The sequence below is a fragment of the Giraffa tippelskirchi genome, chromosome 2, assembly GCF_054371585.1.
Source record: "Giraffa tippelskirchi isolate mGirTip1 chromosome 2, T2T-mGirTip1v1.2.pri, whole genome shotgun sequence".
NCBI lineage: Eukaryota > Metazoa > Chordata > Mammalia > Artiodactyla > Giraffidae > Giraffa > Giraffa tippelskirchi.
Window position 1 is genome coordinate 169618512 of NC_137276.1, and position 18200 is coordinate 169636711.

Here is an 18200-nt window from a genome sequence, read left to right on the forward strand (position 1 = left end):
ATTCTGGAATATCTGAAATGATAAATTCCTGTGCTTACTAGTTAGGAGACTTCTAACAATTTAAGGGACTCTGGCATCATCAACAACAGTTGATTTTATAGACAGGGAATTTGAGGCCCAGAGAGGTCAAGCACATTGCCCTAATCACACAGTATGTTAGAGGCAGAGACATGTCCAGGGCCTATCTCCTGACTCTTACACCAGGTCTCTTTACATAAGACCTCACTGCCTCTGGTTGGTCTGCCCCCTGAGTTACTGATTCAGGTTTTAGCAGAAGTTTAAAAGTGTTTTTTTTTTTTGGCTACTTCTTCCCAGTGTTTGCTAAAGCATTTCTCATGCAGTGCCATTCATCATCCATTTCTTGGAGCTCTCTAGACTTCCTGGTTTAGCTCCCAGTTTTCTGAATGTGTCTACTTTGCTTGCTTGGCTGGTCTGCCTTCAGAGTCCTCATACAGTTGGGGGACTAAATTCCAACCTGCACTCTACTTGCCAAGCCTGGTAACCTGGCCCGGTATTACATCTGCTCAAAGGGGAAGACACCATTTCTAATTTGCACAAGGCCCCCATGGGCAGCCTGCCTTCCTCCCTGCTCCTCTTGGTGCTCATTTTGTCCCTTTCTCTCAGTTGCCCTCAGCCCTCCATTCCCACCCTTCCCTCCTCAGCTCATTTGTTCTCATCATCTACACAGATGATGTCCAGCTGTGCACCTCCAGCTCTTTATTTTCAGCTGTCAGTGGGTTATCGTACTATCCTTTTAGATTCATGTCCATAACTGACTCATCATTGCCTGTCCCTCTTCCATTCAGCCCCTTCCCAGGGCTCCATCTCCACCAGCAGCCTTCCAGGCCCTCAAAGCCAAAGATATTGGCAGCTCTCTGGATTTTCTCCTTCCTCTCCTCTGTCCAGTATGCTGCCAGATCTCCTTGTTCCTTAGAAATTTCTCTTGGCTTCCTTTCTTTCTCTAAATCTATGTCACCACCTTCCATGAGACTCATCACCCCAGACTGTCTGTAGCTGGTTTCCTTGTGCCTGCAACTCCTCTTTACCTAGTTCTTCCCATATACCACCACCCAGCTGTTCTTAAAACCTTCCTGCTCAACAACTTTCTATCTGTCCAGGTCCCACCGTTCTTCAGGGCTTGGCTCAAGTCCGTCTCATTCATAATACCCATCTCCCAAAGTCAGCCCCATTTACTTCAGGACTGCATTAGTCTCTGTGTGATAATTGCATCTCCTGGGCTAGGTTAGAAATTCCAGTGAAGACGAAGGCCACATCCTATATGCTTTTAGAGTGTGTGCCATGAGACATGTGCCGTGCTGGTCACAGGTCACTCTCCTTCTGGTTTGTTGTTATAGGCATTGTCAGATAGGCTTTCTGATGGGTTTAAACTCCTCGCTTGCCTTGATCTTCACTGAAGAATACTAGGAGATTATCCATACCCTCTGCTTTGTCCTTTAAAGTGGAAAAGTCTCAGGCAGACGGTTGGGAAACAGAAAAGGAATATCATGTTCAAGCCTGACAGACTAATAATTCAGGGTGGAGAGTGGTCTGGCTTAAAAGTTTCTATTCAGCGTTCTGAAGAAACTGAAGGATGGAATGATGAAACTAGGGAACTTACAAAAAGCACTCTTTAGTAAGACTGACACGTGATCTTGGGAATCCCCAGGGGTCACTCTGAGGACTCTTGACGGAGAGTGGGGAGCCTAATAGCCCCTGTGTGTCAGAGTTGAGTCATTGGATGTGCTGAGTCGGGGAGACAGCGTGGCACTCCCAGAAAGACAGCAGCCCATTGTGGTGGACCATGACCTGAAGGCATGAGAGCAGAAGTGCCACCTGGGTTGACTCTTACCTCAGTCACAACTCAGACTCCGTCTCCTCACGGCCAACAGGGATGAATCCTCCAACCTCGTAGATGCTTGTGAGGTTGTCTTCAGTTCACATGAAAGGGCCTGGCGTATTTCTAACTCTGTAAGTGCTTACTCAGTGCTGCTTACTCAGTGTACTTCTGCTGTGACTGGAGAAGACCATTACAGAAAACTGAACTTATATAGAAACCAAGCATCCAGTCGGCCATGCTGTATCTGGGCCACGTCAAGAGAAACATATGGAGGGGGAGGCAATTCCAGAGATGGTGAGCAGCTGGGAAAGTGAGAGGGCTTCCATATGAGGGTGGCAGTGTAGATCCTTGTCTGACAGGGCCAGCACTCAGAGAATGTGACAGAATCTGTAAAATAATAAAGACAGTGATTAAGGTAAACAGCCTTGTCCCATTTGAAATTTGAAAGTAGTCATTTCCGGGCACATAATATATTATCACATCATGGGTAGAAAATGTGCTATCCCATAAGCTATGCTAGAAGCTGAATGTAACCAGTGGTTAAGAATCCGCCTGCCAATGCAGAGGATATGGGTTCTATCCCTGATCCGGGAAGATCCCACATGCTGTGGAGCAACTAAGCCATAACTACTGAGCCCATGCTCAGCAGTAAGAGAAGCAACCGCAATGAGAGGCTTGCACACCACAACGAAGAGTAGCCCCTGCTCGCTGCAACTCGAGAAAACGTGCACGCAGCAAGAAAGACCCAGCACAGCCATAAATAAATAAATTTTTTTAAAACAAAATGAATATAATGAAAAATTAGGTCATTCTTCAGTGACAGACCCATAACAGAGATTTTTTTTTAATCTTAAGGCTAATCCTCTTGGGGGTGACGCAGCCTTTATTTTGATATCATAAAGCTCAGCCATGCTTTGCCCTAGACATCCGAGTGCATTGTCACCAACCACTGACACTGACATCAACCTGAAAAACCCCAAATGACGTGTAATGTAAAAAAAACAAAAAAACATTTATTGAGCATTTTCTCTGGCGAGACAATGTGGTGAGTCTGTGGGAAGCCACAATGTTCAGGCGTTTAGTCTACTTGAGATAAGCTGTATGTGCATAAAATATTAAATAGAGCTCTGACTAATAGATTGAAGGCCTCAAAGCCTTCTTGTTTATAAAGAAAATACAGAGTATATAGCGAGTCAGATCAACTGAGAAGCTAATTAAGCTTCAGTTTCAGTCCTTTTACTTGTAAGGCCCCTTCCAAAGCCCTGTGCCCAAGTTTGCAGCTTTACATGTGTATTCTTTTTCATAAGGAGGGCCCATCAAACTGTTTAAGCTTCAGGCCCCACAAAACCAAGGTCTGGCTCTGGTGCCTAATCCTTGAGATACTGGATTGGTTGTGAGCACACACGAAGGGAGACGCAGTCCCTGCAAACAAAGTGCCTGCTGCCAAGCACATCAGAGCAACTGCTAGAAATCACTCCTTCCTCCTCTTTCCTAGAGTATGTAGCATGCAGCAACATAACTTTTCAGAGAAGAATCACAGAGAATTGAGCAAAGTCACGTGATGCCCCAGACAGATTTCAAGGTCCTGAGGTGGCTTGTCCCGCCCCCCCCCCCCCCCCCCCGGCTTTCTCAGGCCTGTGCTCCTGGGTTCCATTCCAGAACAGCCCTCCCACCCTGTGCCCCACCCAGGTTGCCTCCTGCTCGCCCCCACCCCCTAGTTCTGTGAATTCCTTTGTCCCCAACTCTGTGGTGCTCTGCGTATCTGAGGGGCCCTGGTGTTCCTGTGAAGTTTCCATGACTAATTCTGGCAATGCAGGGAGAGTCTTTCTCATGTCAACAAAGCCGCTCTGTCACAGAATAGTGGCAAGGGGAGCCAAAATTCCACCTTGGCATACATAGGGCTGCTTTTTTTTCTTCTTTTTTCAAAAAAGAAAGTTGGGAAGGAGGAAAGGGATGGAGGGACAGAGCCTACCCAGTTCACATTAGTGAAATGATGGTATATTAAGCCGACAGTTTTATGGCTTTGCTTATAAGCTTCCAACCCCTGCCAAAGCACACTGTTCTTCCAGAAATTGTTTTACTTCAGAAGACTTTTTTAAACATTCAAAGCATATTTTATGTTCAGACTTAATGCTGTTCGACCCAGAGACTCAGACACACTATCACCTCTACTGGTGGTTTTGCAAATAACTTGGTTTTCCCTTTGCTTGCAAAGAATCTTTTTCAATTGCAAAAATAATTGCTGATTTTTTTTTAGACCTTGGATCCAAGACAACACCTTTTCTAACTCTGATTTATAAAGAGTCAAAGTGGTTTACTGGAAAGAGGGCTGGAATTAAAGTCTGGAGACCTTGGTTCAGGACACAGTTCTGTACCCATGAGGTCTTGGACCTATCAATACAGCTGTGAGCCTCCATTTCTTCTTTAGCACAGGATGTTACATCTGGAGCGACCTTAGAGGTAACCCCTTCCTTCCTATCCTAAGAGGTTTTGAGAATAAAGGCAATAGTAAAAATTATAAACTAGTTAAAATTGCTGTACAAATAGCATCAAATCTGTAGATTACTTGGGGTTGTATAGTCATTTTCACTATATTGATTCTTGCAGTCCAAGAACTTGGTATATCTCTCCATCTGTTTGTGTCATCTTTGATTTCTTTCATTGGTGTCTCATACTTTTCTGCATACAGCTCTTTTTCTCTTTAGGTTGGTTTATTCCTGGGTATTTTATTCTTTTTGTTGCAATGGTAAATGGGATTGTTTCCTTAACTTCTCTTTCTGATTTTTCATTGTTAGTGTATAGGAATGCAAGGGATTTCTGTGTGTTAATTTCATATCCTGTAACTTTACTACATTCGCTGATTAGCTCTAGTAATATTCTGGTAGAATCTTTAGAGTTTTCTATGTATAGTATCATGTCATCTGCAAATAGTGAGAGGTTTACTTCTTCTTTTCTGATCTGAATTCCTTTTATTTCTTTCTCTACTCTGATTGCTGTGGCTAGGACTTTGAAAGCTATGTTGACAGTAGTTGCGAGAGTGGGCACCCTTGTCTTTTTCCTGATCTCAGAGGAAGTGATTTCAGTTTTTTACCATTGAGAATAATGTTTGCTGTGGGTTTGTTGTGTGACCTTTATTATGTTGAGGTGCCATGCCGTGCTAAGTCGCTTCAGTCATGTCCAACTGTGCGACCCCATGGACTGTAGCCCACCAGGCTACTCTGTCCATGGGATTCTCCAGACAAGAATACTGAAGTGGGTTGCCATTTCCTTCTCCAAGGGATCTTCCTAATCCAGAGATCGAACCTGCGTCTCTTAAGTCTCCTGCATTGGCAGGCAGGTTCTTTACCATTAGCACCACCTGGGTTATGCCTACTTTCTGGAGAGATTTTTTTTAGAATAGTTAGGACATGGAAGCAACCGGATGTACATCAACAGATGAATGGATACAGAAATTGGGATACATATATATAATAGAATATTACTCAGCTATAAAAATAGAACCCATTTGAGTCAGCCCTAATGAGGTGGATGAATCTAAAGGTTATAATACAGAGTGAAATAAGTCAGAAAGAGAAAGACAAATATTGTATATTAACACATGCATAAGGAATCTAGAAAGATGGTACTGATGAACCTATTTGCAGGGCAGCAGTGGAGATGCAGACCTAGAGAACTGACTTACAAACACAGTGGGGGAAGGAGATGTCGGGACAAATTGAGAGAATAGCGTAGAAACATATACATTACCATATGTAAAATGATAGCAAGTGGGAATTTGCTGTGTAACATAGGAAGCTCAACCCAGTGCTCTGTGACAACTTAGAAAGGTGGAATGGGGAGGGAGGTAGGAGTGGGGTTCAGGAGGGAGGGGGCATATGTATACCTTTGGCTGATTCATGTTGATGTATGGCAGAAACCAACACAATATTGTAAAGCAATTATCCTCCAATTAAAAAAAAATTTAAAAAGAAAGTGTCATCATCACCATGCAGAGGCTTAGAGAAGTTTTTCCCTGGTAAAAGTCAGCAATGTTCTGGTCAATTTTTTCCAAGGAGAATTTGCATTGTGCAAATTAACGAGATCAAACCCCCAGAGCATGGCTTACAACACATAATGAAAACAACATAAAAGCAAGTGAGGGAAATGATATAGAAGGATAAAACTAGAAACTTGATATATCTCTCCATAGGGAGCAGATATTTTGTTGATTTTTCTCAATATATCATGGTGTCCACCCTTCCAGGGCACACTCCATCTCCCTACTCAGTCACACTCTCACAGGTGTATATTCAGACTTATGGGTTCATGTACCTGAGAGCTCACACTCCCAGAGAATATTCCTGTGCCAATGTGGTTGCCTCTACATAGATGAAATTCTCATACGGCCCTGGAACCCAATTCCTAAAATTGTTCTGGTGGTAAAGCAAACAAATCTATTTCAATTGTGAGAGCTGCATGGCACCTGTGACCTCTCCCCGTGCCAGCTCCTATAGCTGTACGCTCTCCCTGCAGCTCATGTCCCCAAGTGTTCCCAATAAGGGACTGTTGAGGCTCTGGGGTCAGGCTGACTTGTGTTCCAATCCTGACTTAGCTCTCGCTAGTTAATGTGGTCTCTGCACATCACAGAGCTTTTCTGAATCTGAAATTCTCCTCTGGATCTTCCCGACTCAGGGATCAAACCTGGGTCTCCCACATTGCAGGCAGATTCTTTACCATTTGAGCCACAAGAGAAGCCCCCTCTCTGTTATATGGGACTAAAAATATGGAAACCTACAAGATGTTGTGAGGACAGAAAGATCCGTGAAGAGCCTCACTCAGTTGCAGGTGCTCTGATTAATACTAGCCCCAGGCCCTAGTCACTCTAAAAAGATTTACTGCCTTATACCTGGCATGTTTCTCTGCCTGCAGCTTCTCTCCAAGCTGCCCTGCACTTTGAGTCTGTATTTCCAAGCTGGAAGGGACCAGAAATAAAGGTACCTGAAAGTACCACCTTCATCATGACACCTGTTCCAAACCTCCCAAGGTCCTCTTTGTGCATCAGATCCAGCGGAGAGCCCCCTAGACTACTTGGCAAGACCTGCCCCTTGCCACCTGCCACCCCAACTCATCTCTTCCTCACCATGCCCTCCTCCACTCACACACAAGGCAGCCATTGTCCTGTGCTATGAGCATGTTCGTGCTACATTTATCCCCTCTCAAGGTGTTCCCCCCCACCACCACTCATAATCAGCCCATAGGCAAGACTACCTACCAGTCTCAGGAACTTTCTAGAAGCCTCGAGGGTGGTCCTGACACCCCTACTCCCAGAGATGATAGAGCTTGGAGAAAGGCTTTTAATAACACAGAGAGACTCCTTCTCTAAAGAAAGTTTTTCTTCCTTACTGATTCTTGCATTACCGCATGCCTGTGAATGGACAGAGTTAGGGGGCAGGAGTGCTATGAGGGCTTCAGGTTAGACGTTTTTCCCCAAGTCAGCAGATTCCTGGTTCGTGGTGTCCTGATGCCCAAGGGGTACCTGCCTATTCTCCCAACCCCCTTCCCCACATCTCCGTGGGAGGACAGAGCTCCCAGGAGCTGCTAAAGCCAAAAGCCAAAGCTGCACTTCTGCATTGCGGCTCCAAGTGGTGCCGGGCTCCACAAGACAAAGAGAGAGATTGCCACCTATTGACAGATGTGCCACCTGCAAAGAGAAATGCTTGTGTAACTAGCAGTTCTCTGTGGTCTTCAAACAGGATAATGGGGTTGTTAGGTCCTTGGATTTTTCCATTCAGTCAGTGCTGTTCTCAGTGTTATCATTCATTGTAAGGAAGGATGGGTGGAGACTTGACAGCCCAAAGTGATGATGGCATCTCAGTGGGAAAACTGTTTGAACATCAGTTGCCCACTGTAATAATGGATGCTTTCTGATGTATGGCAGGCACTCTGCGGTATGCAGCACGTCTTGTGTAACCCTCCCAGTCCTCACAGAGATTAGTGCTCCCATTTTACATATTAGAAACTGAGGTTTACAGAGAGTACCTTGCCTTGTAAGTAAGGAGCAGAGGTCAGAGGTGGGAGTCAAATCTAACTCTCTGTCATACTCTTAAGCAGTTTCTCCTGACATTTGCTAATTATGCAAATCAATTCCTCATCATAATTTCCTTAACCTTCAATCTTCTAGGTATGAAAATAAATCAAATATTAAAGAATGATTTTCTCTTTGGTTGGCTAGAATCCTAGCTGTGTCACTTTCTACTTACTTAACATCTTAAGGCACAGTTCCCTCCTCTGTAAAAGGGCAATAGTTAAGATGTCTATGATGTTGTCATAATGTATCATGTATAATGAAAATCACTTAGCAGGGTGCCAGGCATTTATAAATGGGAGCTTAGTCATCTATTGTCTGAAGATCCGGGTTGGAATCCTAGCTCCTCATTTTTAGCTGTGGGACCTTTGGCAAGTTACTCGACCTTCCCATCTTCAGTTTCCTCTTCTATAAAATGTGGTTAATAATATGCATGTTTTTGTAGGGTTGTCCACAGTAAGATGAAATTTTATGCATGAAAACACTGTAAATGTTACTAGTACTATTCAAACATTGGGCTTCTCTGGTGGCTCAGTGGTAAAGAATCCTCCTGCCAAAGCAGGAGATGCATGTCTGATACCTGGATTGGGACAATCCCTTGGAGAAGGAAATGACAACCCACTCCAGTATGCTTGCCTGGGAAATCCCATTGACAGAGGAGCCTGGTGGGCTAGAGTCCATGGGGTCTCAAGAGTTGGACACAACTTAGCGACTAAACAACAACAACATTCAAATGTTAGTCATTATATTTTAAGTAAACAGTATCTGTTTCTTCAAATGGATTTTTGATAATTATTTCTGAAAGATGACTTGAGTTGAATTTGACCTATCAGTGAAAGCTTTTACTTTTTATACTCACTAAAAGCAAACATAAGATAAAAAAAGGCTCTGTGAATGCCACAGATTATTCTGCAGGAAGCTCTATAAACATTAACATGAATAGTACTTAACGGGCAGATTTGCTTTACAGCTTATGACACAATTCCAAATACATTCTCTCTCTTCATTTTCACAAGACAGGGCTAGTATTTACCCCTGTTTTACAGATGAGGAAACCATGGCTCAAAGAATTAAAGTGACTAATTACAGACATACAGCTAGTAAGTGGTAAAGTCTTGTGGGTGTTTCCCTGTGGGGCTATCTGCTGGTATGCCTTTGAGTGTAGGCATGTGTCTGAGCGTGCTTTTTTATGCATTAGTGTGTCTTTTACTCATGTGACATACTCACTGGGGGTATATATTTGTCTGTATTCCTCAGCATGTTGTTTCATGAAGAGGGGGAGATTTTTTTTTTTCCACACTGGTCAGTGATAGCCTTTTTCCTCTTCATTTTTCTACTTGCTTGCCATTCCCAGGCACAGTTTCCAAGAGGGCCCTAGCCGGAATATACTCAAATAGACTCAATTTTATATTCCACTCCTGATTTAGGAAATAACAGTTCTCCAGTACTCCCAGCCTTCTGGGAATTACTTCTTTTCTTTGCTTCCTGCCAGCTTTATTGAATTCGCCTTAGCAACATCCAAAAAAGAATGGGTTTAGCAACAGCCTGTGAACCAATGAAATGAGAGCATGGCAAGAGCTTCTAGACCAATGGGAGCCCTGCATCATGGGCAAGCTGGCTGAAAGAGACGATAACCTGGAATTTGCAAAGCAGCCTCCAGGTGGCAGCAGACCAGCTGTATTAGACATAGCCTCTCCGCTGTCATCATCCACTTTTGTTTATTGCTTTGGATATAGAACATTTACCAACTAAGAATTTTACAGTTATAAGCTTTGTGGTTGTGAGTTCTCTGTGTGACATGGCAGACGGATTCCTGAAGGATGTCATCTTAAATTCCATCCCCCACTTTTACTGTAGCCAATCCCACAACCCCATCCCAACCTCTGCCATCTTTGTTGGTTTTTCCACAGCCAGTGCTACCCCAGTGGACAGGAGCCTGGAGGCCCTAATGACTGCCTGCCCAGCCAGTCAGGAAAAGGGCTAGAGAAATCATGTACTTCTTAGTTCAGCCTCTATTACCACTGGCCTGAGTGGCAGATGAGGGGGGGCTGGCTTTCTACCACCAATTAATATGAGGGAAGGACTGTGGCACTGACAGGTTAGTGCCTATGAACATCCACATTCTCAGTGGCATAGACTGGGACCATTCCCTGCCTTGTCAGTTCTGCTGCATGTGTCTGAACATGAATATCTGACCACAAGTGGTTTGAGAACAATTCTCTGTCGGATGATTCTTCAGCCCTCTTGCTCTCAAAGCTGGAGGCAGACTTGAACAGGGGCTTCATGAGACCATGTGAATAATAGCAGATGCATGTTTCCTTGGCTTAGCCATCCTTCTTTTGCCTTTGAGATGGCTGTGCCTCGAACACCACTCAGTGAGGTTTTTGGCGCTTCAGATACCCATATTTTCTCTCAAGCATTTCCACTTGTGCCTGGCTTATTCTTCTCATCCTTTAGGAGTCAGTGAAGGCATCCTATCTTCAGAAAGTCTCATTTGAGTCTTGCCCTCCTGTTACACTTCCCCACTGCTTTCTAGAGGTCTCTTTATTGTGTTTCCTTGGATAGCCATGGAACTTCTTGAGGACAGGAACTGTGCCTTTATATCTCCAGTCCCTTAGCCTAGTATAGCATTTAATGGGTGTTCGGTAAACATTTTCAGAAGAAAGGAAGCTTGCTAGAAAGATGCACTTGCTCTCTGAGAAACAATCTTAGGGATTCATAGGCAGCTGGGCCTGGGCAGGAGCAATGCTAACAAGACTGATGCTGGCTGTCAGGGAGAACTTCTGGCTGTGCAGGACCCTTCAGCACCGGGAGCCTCTACTCGACCACACCCAAGCCTGAGAGATTATCACCACCATTGACTCATCCAGAGACGGGCTCCTCCCATCTCTGTCCATGGACAGTGTTTTCCCGATGGCTTTGTGTTTCAGGAGCAAGTAAGGAGCAAATCCAAGATCTGTGCCAATGTGTTTTGTGGAGCTGGCCGGGAATGTGCAGTCACAGAGAAAGGAGAGCCTACCTGCCTCTGCATCGAGGTAAGAACTGTGGGCGAGAGCCAGAGGATGGTGGCCAAGGCCACGTGGTTACCTCACTGGAGCTACCCATCGACAGAACATAGCCAATGATTTTGTCATCTTTATAAAAGCACACCTTGACTCTCTGAAAGAAGTGAACTTTTTATCTCAGGGGTTAAAAATCAGATGTGAATGTAGGGAATTTTTTCCTTTTAAAAATTCTTTAGCTTTATAAGATTTTCAAATTACAAAATTAACGATTGCTTATTATAAGTGGTACAGACATTTATGCAAACATAAAGTTAATAATCTTCCCCCATAACCTTCAAATCCCCTTAGTCTGAGGTAATCAGTGTTAACAGTTTGTGTATGTTTGTTCCACGTAGTTGTTTTGTTTCTCTGCAACTATAAACATACAGTTTCCCCCTATTTTATGCAAAAATGAGATCATAATGTAGACAGATCTCGATATGTGCAACTTGCATCTTGTACTCTTTAATATGTAACAACAACCTTCTATGGGTCAGCACATATAGTTCTCATTTTTTAATAGCTCAGTTATATTTAGTGATATAAAAGAACCAGATTTATGTAATCATTTTCCCACAGATGGGCATTCAGGTTGTTTACCATTGTAAACAGTAAATGTCTTTGGCCAAATATTCTTGCATGCTGTTGCCTTTATTTCTGTAGGATTGAGTCCCATTTGTTAGGTTGAGTCCTAGGCTTGCTAGGTCAAGGATATGCACATTTTAAAATACTAGCTGGAATGCAGATTTTTCAGGTTTGGTTTTGTTTTTAATGAAATTTAAAAAACAAAGTGAGCTTTTGAGAAATACTTCTTTAGGCAGAGTTCTCTCTCTTGGCGAACATAAACAACTTGGATGTGTGCCCTTTTCCCCTCTTTTTGTCAGAAGAACCCAAGACTGGATTCATCCATATTGCTGCAAGTTAATTCACCCACCTTAGTAAGCAGTTGAAGGATCCCGACCCATTGTCCCAGAAAGGAAGTCTCTCAACTCAAAAACTTGCAAACCATATCTGTTAAGGATTCTGGGAGGTCCTCACTAGTGGTGTACCTGGCCACTCTGTGGCCATTTAGGGTCCAGAAACCTGCAGGTTAACCTCAACTTGGCCACATACCATTGTGTGATTTTAAGCAAATTAATTGCCGCTGGATGCCATGAAGACCGACCGTGTTTGGCTTTGCTCAGGGCCCAAGTTGCTTTGCCCAATGGGTTATAGTAATAACCCAATGATAAATACTGGTTAAGTGAAGTTTGTCTTTCTGGGCTTTGGTTTTCCAGTCTATGAATTGGAAAGGTTGTCCTGCCTTCCAGTTCCAGGGTCCTGTGTTCTTTTACCACATCTACTCTTTTTTGCTTTAATGTCTTTATTAGGTCTAAGCGGAACTTGCTTACCCCTTCCCCCTTTCAAAAACCACAGAAGTGTCACTGTGGCACTTTAATAGCCAAAGTAGGATCAAGCTGCCAAGTGAACTTTAGTCCATTTCCTGGTCCAGAATGATCCTCTGTCACACTTCACAAAGACCTGGCACCCCCTCCCCCTGCCTCAAAACAACCGTTGTGAGATTAGGAGAAAAACAAAATACTAAATAAAGCAACAGAGCAAAGATTCTTATAGCTAGACCTTGGAATAATTGAAGAATTGGGGTAATGGGGGTCAGGGGCTGTGGAAAAATTCCTTTCATTGTTTCCACATTCCCAGCTCTGGCTGTTTTGTGTTGTAAAATTTTGGAATTTTAAGGGATTTTAGATATCCAGACAGGAGAAGGCAATGGCAACCCACTCGAGTGCTCTTGCCTGGAAAATCCCATGGATGGAGGAGCCTGGTAGGCTGCAGTCCATGGGATCGCTAAGAGTCGGACACGACTGAGTGACTTCACTTTCACTTTTCACTTTCATACATTGGAGAAGGAAATGGCAACTCACTCCAGTGTTATTGCCTGGAGAATCCTAGGGATGGGGGAGCCTGGTGGGCTGCCGTCTATAGGGTCGCACAGATTTGGACACGACTGAAGCAACTTAGCAACAGCAGCAGCAGATATCCAGACATTGAATGACTTTCTACAAAGTGATAAAGTGACAGATAATCCAGATTCCTGACTTCTGATAAAATGCCCTTCCTGCTAATTTGATAGGATTGGGATCAAGGAGTGGGTATTTCTTTTCACTGAATAGAAGAGATGACCCAGGGCCAGGATCAGCACAGAGCACCATGAGGGACTGCAAGGTGATGTAATCCCTCCAACGCTGAGTAGGGTAGGGTCACTGATGCCAGAGCTGAGGCTCCCTGTGCCCTGGCAGGGTAGAAGTCATCTCTGCTGGGGAGGACTCCTCACAAGATGGCTGTGTGTGTGTGTGTGTGTGTGTGTGTGTGTGTGTGTGTGTGTGTGTGTGTGTGTGTGTGTGTGTGTGTGTGTGTGTGTGTGTGTGTGTGTGTGTGTGTGTGTGTGTGTGTGTGTGTGTGTGTGTGTGTGTGTGTGTGTGTGTGTGTGTGTGTGTGTGTGTGTGTGTGTGTGTGTGTGTGTGTGTGTGTGGCATACACACAAACTCAGCCTTGACTATACCAGCATCCTCCATGGTCTGTTTCAGCAATGCAAACCTCACAAGAGGCCTGTGTGTGGCAGCAATGGCAAGACCTACCTCAACCACTGTGAGCTGCATAGAGATGCCTGCCTCACTGGATCCAAAATCCAGGTCGATTATGATGGACACTGCAAAGGTAAGTAGTGCTCTCATCACCATGTCGCAGCTCCAGCCAGGGAGCCAGAGAAGGAGCAGTGTGGCCTGGCTTCCTGGAGTTCTTTCCACCCCAAACACAGTGCCCAAAGCTGTGGGGACCACCCAGTTGGTTGGAGACGCATCCCCTTGGTGCTCATGAGCCTGTTGGGTTTGCCCTGGGTGGCCCTTCTTCTACCCTGCCCTTCCTGCCTCAGACTCCCCAGGTGGCTTCCCGCACTGTCTGGAGAAGGATAGTGGATAGGGACCACATCAACAATCAATAATGCAGTAGTATTTAGCTGAATTCTGTACCTTTTTAGAAAGCAGGTAAATTTCACATATCTTGTGCTTTTTAGATTTGGGTACCTTTCAGCCCTGATGATATAGTTCCTCTAATTTACACTCAAACCACTGCTATCAGAGTAAGAGGGAAGGGGTTCCAAGCTTGTTGCTAATTAGACACCAGCCTCTTGCCTAGCCTTGAACTTCCCTGGAGAAAGAAGCTGTTTCCCGCATGTTGGTCTCCACTGCATTTCTTTGTCCGTAATGATTCTGTATAAATTCTCAAAGTCCCAGCAGCCCCCTACCCCTCAATCTAACAAAAGGAGGTGTGATATCAGGAAGGCAGCTCAGTGGCCTCAAAATTCAAACAAAGCAGGAAAGAAAAGAGCCTCATACTTGGGACTTGGAAGGAGAGGAGACAAGGATTCAAGACAAAATGATGAAAAGATATAAGTGGCCCCCTTAATATGGGGAGTTTTAACCCTAGCAATACACAGAATTTTCTTTTTTCTTCACTTTACGTTATGCATTTTCTCCTTTTGTCTTACAGAGAAGAAATCTGTAAGTCCTTCTGCCAGCCCAGGTGAGTACCTCTTTTTTTCTGCAGTGTGTATTTAGGGAGGAAATTCTTTTCATAATGGAAATTCCATGTTCCACAATCCCTCGCCACAAAGCTCACAAGATCTTAAATGTGTCAGAGCTTGTGACCCAGAACTGGTTGCTCCTCAACATAGCTCAGAAAAGCTGCAATACTGCATTTTTTGGTACTTGCCATGGGAAGCAGCTGATTGGATCAGAGTGTTGGCTGTGTTTTTCATTTTTGCTGAGTAATGATTGAACTGCAAGGACAGAAAAGCCACTGAGTCCCTCCTTCAATGCTCTGTGAGACCTGTGGGTGTCACGGGACAACAGAATCAGAAGGCACAACTGTTTTGGAAAGGGGATAATTGGAAATGATAGATCTTCTTCCATGATTTTCAGTGAATACAAATTTAAAATCTCATCGATTTATAGTTACAGACTCCCTTAGCATATACTTTTCCTTAGATCCTCACATAACCTTGTGAAGTAGTTACTATAATCACCTTATAGATGAGGAAATTGAGACTCAAGGAGGTTAAGTGAATTTCCCTGAGTCACACAGCTAGAAAGTGCCAGAGAGGGGAAAAGTACCCACAGTTTTATTTACCTGGCTCAGCGCCCTTTTTACATCCCAACATGTGCTGGGAATTCCCTGTTGCCGAAGCTTGCCCTTCTCTGCCTCCCAGTCCGCTAGACTTGCAGCCTCACCTGCAAGTTGTTGTTGCCACGTGGCTCACAACAAACAGCTGTTCAGAGCAGGGCTTCAACATGCCCTTCCGCAACCTCATTTTCTGTTGTTTATAATGTAGGATACAATTTTAAATGGGAGAAGGTTTTAAGTGGGAGAGAGGGAAAAGCTATATAGAAAGAATCAAAAATTCAGTGGCGTAAAGAATTGTAATGTTCTCACTTATTCATTATTAATTCAGCTCATCTATGAACCAAAAGAGCTGTTCTATTGATTGATTGACGACTTTTTTCCCTCTCAGCTTCCTAAAGTTAATGAAAATATCCTTTATTTTTCTTTCTACTTTTTTCTCACCTAAGCATAATCTCTGTTTCAACCATCTCAAACGTTATAAATTTTTTAGACATGAGCTTGAATCCTGGGTCAGATACAATCCAGTACCCTGGATTGACACCTGCGTAAATGTGTATAATAATCGTGTTTCCCTGGGTTGCTGTGAAAATTCAATGAGATGACACATGCAGATCCCCAGGCACTGAGCCCACCAGGTAGGGGGTGCTGGGTGACATTGGGGTCCTCACTGCTCAGCAATCCCTTTTCCTGCAGTCGTTTGCTATCAGTCCAACCGTGATGAACTCCGGCGTCGCATCATCCAGTGGCTGGAAGCGGAGATCATTCCAGATGGCTGGTTTTCCAAAGGCAGCAACTACAGTGAAATCCTAGACAAGTACTTTAAGGTAACCCAAACAGAGCTGGCTGCCTATTCCCAGACCCAGGCCACTTCACTCTGTTTCCCACCCAGTTTGGCTTTTCTCTAAGTCTTTAACTTGACCCTCCATGGCTTACAGAGTTTCTCTTCATCTGAGGAGAGTCAACGGACTGGCATTTCATGGGTCCAGGATTCTTCATGAACCTAGATACTGATGTTCCCATCGTGTTTGGTTGAAGCAACAGATTGTTCCACTCGTGGGGAGGAGAGATGCTGCTTTCCAAAAGGAAAATGAGGGAGGAAACAGTATCAATGAGTAGGGCAGCCATGCCATGGAGATCTTTCAGAGAGCTTGAGACAATTGTTAAAAGAAGCAGTTAAGGGCGCTCTTCCAGCTGATTGATAAGAACATATACACGTATGTACATCACACTCAGATAAACACCACCTACAGAAACACAAACACCAGATGCAGAGATGTGCATGCCACATGGAGACTATCCTACACATAGACACACATGTTCAGGCGCCTGCATTCCCGCATAGCCGTGAAAGCCCCCATCATTTACAGACAGTCACATCTCTGGGTAGAGGCCCTCTGAGGCTCATCCTCAGATGCCCTCACATATCTCCATGGTGTGTCCTAGGCGCGACCAGCTCAGACTCAGAAGCAACCCCCACACGTGAGGGACTTCCAGGCAGCTCTGTGGCCACTAAGTGTGGTCAACACCAGCCTCGTCTGTGGATTCCTCTTGTTAACTGACATCATGGACCCCCAGAGATGGAGAAATACTGTGTTGGACTGAAATAGGATATTGGTCATTTAGGACTTCATTTAGGTAGAAGTTTCTCACTGTGGCAGAAAGTCAGTCTCTCTGGATTCCAGGTATTTGAGAAGAGAAAGCACAGCCCTCTCACTGTGTCTTCTGTCTCGACCACTCCCATATTAGGGAGCTCTGGGGGCAGGGCAAGTTCCTTGTCTACAGAAAAACACGTATTGCTGAGCCAGGAGATTCGGACAGGAGGAGAAACTAAACTAAAGAAAATGATTTTTTGAAAGCCAAGTGAACAGCACCTGCTGGGTCTGTCGTGAGCAGTGACTTTGGCTTGGTCATTACAGCACGGGAGCCATGGGGCCCAGGACACTTTCCAGGAGACTTCTTGGGACCTTGTAACCGTTCATAGTGGCCCCTTGGTGGAACATGCCTTGGGCATCACTGGCAGCTGCTATTAATTTGATTCCTAAGGACAGGGCCCCACACATCTCCACCCACTCTGGCAATAACTTTCTCTCATAGGTGCCTGTCTAAAACCTGCAAGGCCCCTGGAGAAAGTACCTTTTCTCTAGAGCATTCTCATCCTAACCAAGAAAGCTTGCTCATAACTGACAAACGCAATGCTTGCTCTTCCAAGTGTCCTCCGAGAAAATAGGGTTTTCACAATCTACTTCTTGATGATCATCAAAGAACCATATGGTGCAATCTTCAAAGGGAGGCTTCTCCCCACCTGCCAAACAGCTGCCTGTTGCTAAGCGATCTGTATCTCAGAGACTGTTTCTGAACCAATGAATTGCCCTCCAGCCCAGCTGACATTCCTTACATCAAAATTAGTTGCAAAACAAATCTAATCGGAATTTGGATAAGACCAAAATCAGACTCACCTGAACTGGTGATTCAGTGATTATTTTTTAGACAAAAGCCCAACGGAGTAAAAAGGGGAAGGCCCCGGGTAGAAAGAGCCTTTTATGACCATATCACACACACGCACAGAGCCACAGAGCCTTTTATGACCATGTCTCTCTCTCTCTCACACATGCACATACACACACCCTGAATTCCTGGTGACCGGGGCTGAAACTGGAGCCAGGGTAAAAGTATAGTGACGAGAGAGTATCTGAGATCTTTTCCTGGGAATTAGGACAAGAATAATAAGTAGGTATTAAGCAAGGGCCCCCAGAGTTGTTTTATACATACCTGTCATACATACCACTAGCAGATTTACAGCCTTAGAGTAGAATACGCATGATGTGTGATAGTCATGCATCAGAGTCAGTAGCTGTATCTTTCTCTTCTACCTGGAAACCTGTGCAGACTTTTCTTCCAGAAACTCTTCCACCATCTGGAGAGCCACCTTGAAAGTAACATCGGGTGCTGATTATTTCCCAGGGTAGCAGAATGAGGCAGCCTAGGGAAAGAATTTTGAAAAAAATATTTTTTTTCTACTAGAAATATTTTGGATAGCAGCAGTATCCAAATTAGAATTTGATCAGAGCCTTGAAGT

The 18200-nt window shown here is 44.4% G+C and overlaps 1 protein-coding gene and 1 long non-coding RNA gene across 5 annotated transcripts in view; one reads left to right on the forward strand and one right to left on the reverse strand.

Annotated features, from left to right (window-relative positions):
• Positions 1-18200, forward strand: part of FSTL1 (follistatin like 1) — a 53285-nt gene that overhangs the window by 24730 nt on the left and 10355 nt on the right. For 2 of the 4 annotated variants that reach the window (XM_081571891.1, XM_081571890.1), the window contains exons 3-6: positions 10832-10936; positions 13531-13660; positions 14492-14524; positions 15818-15948. In XM_081571891.1, the coding sequence (XP_081428017.1) occupies positions 10832-10936; positions 13531-13660; positions 14492-14524; positions 15818-15948 (399 nt within the window). Of the gene's footprint in view, positions 1-10831; positions 10937-13530; positions 13668-14491; positions 14525-15799; positions 15949-18200 lie in introns of all 4 variants that reach the window. The other 2 variants (XM_081571893.1, XM_081571892.1) reach the window with 1 other exon arrangement.
• LOC145538939 (uncharacterized) lies at positions 288-7650 on the reverse strand. The gene is made up of 3 exons (XR_014077346.1): positions 7499-7650; positions 7089-7241; positions 288-2224 (listed from the first exon to the last, which is right to left on the reverse strand). It is a non-coding gene; the product is annotated as an uncharacterized LOC145538939 (long non-coding RNA).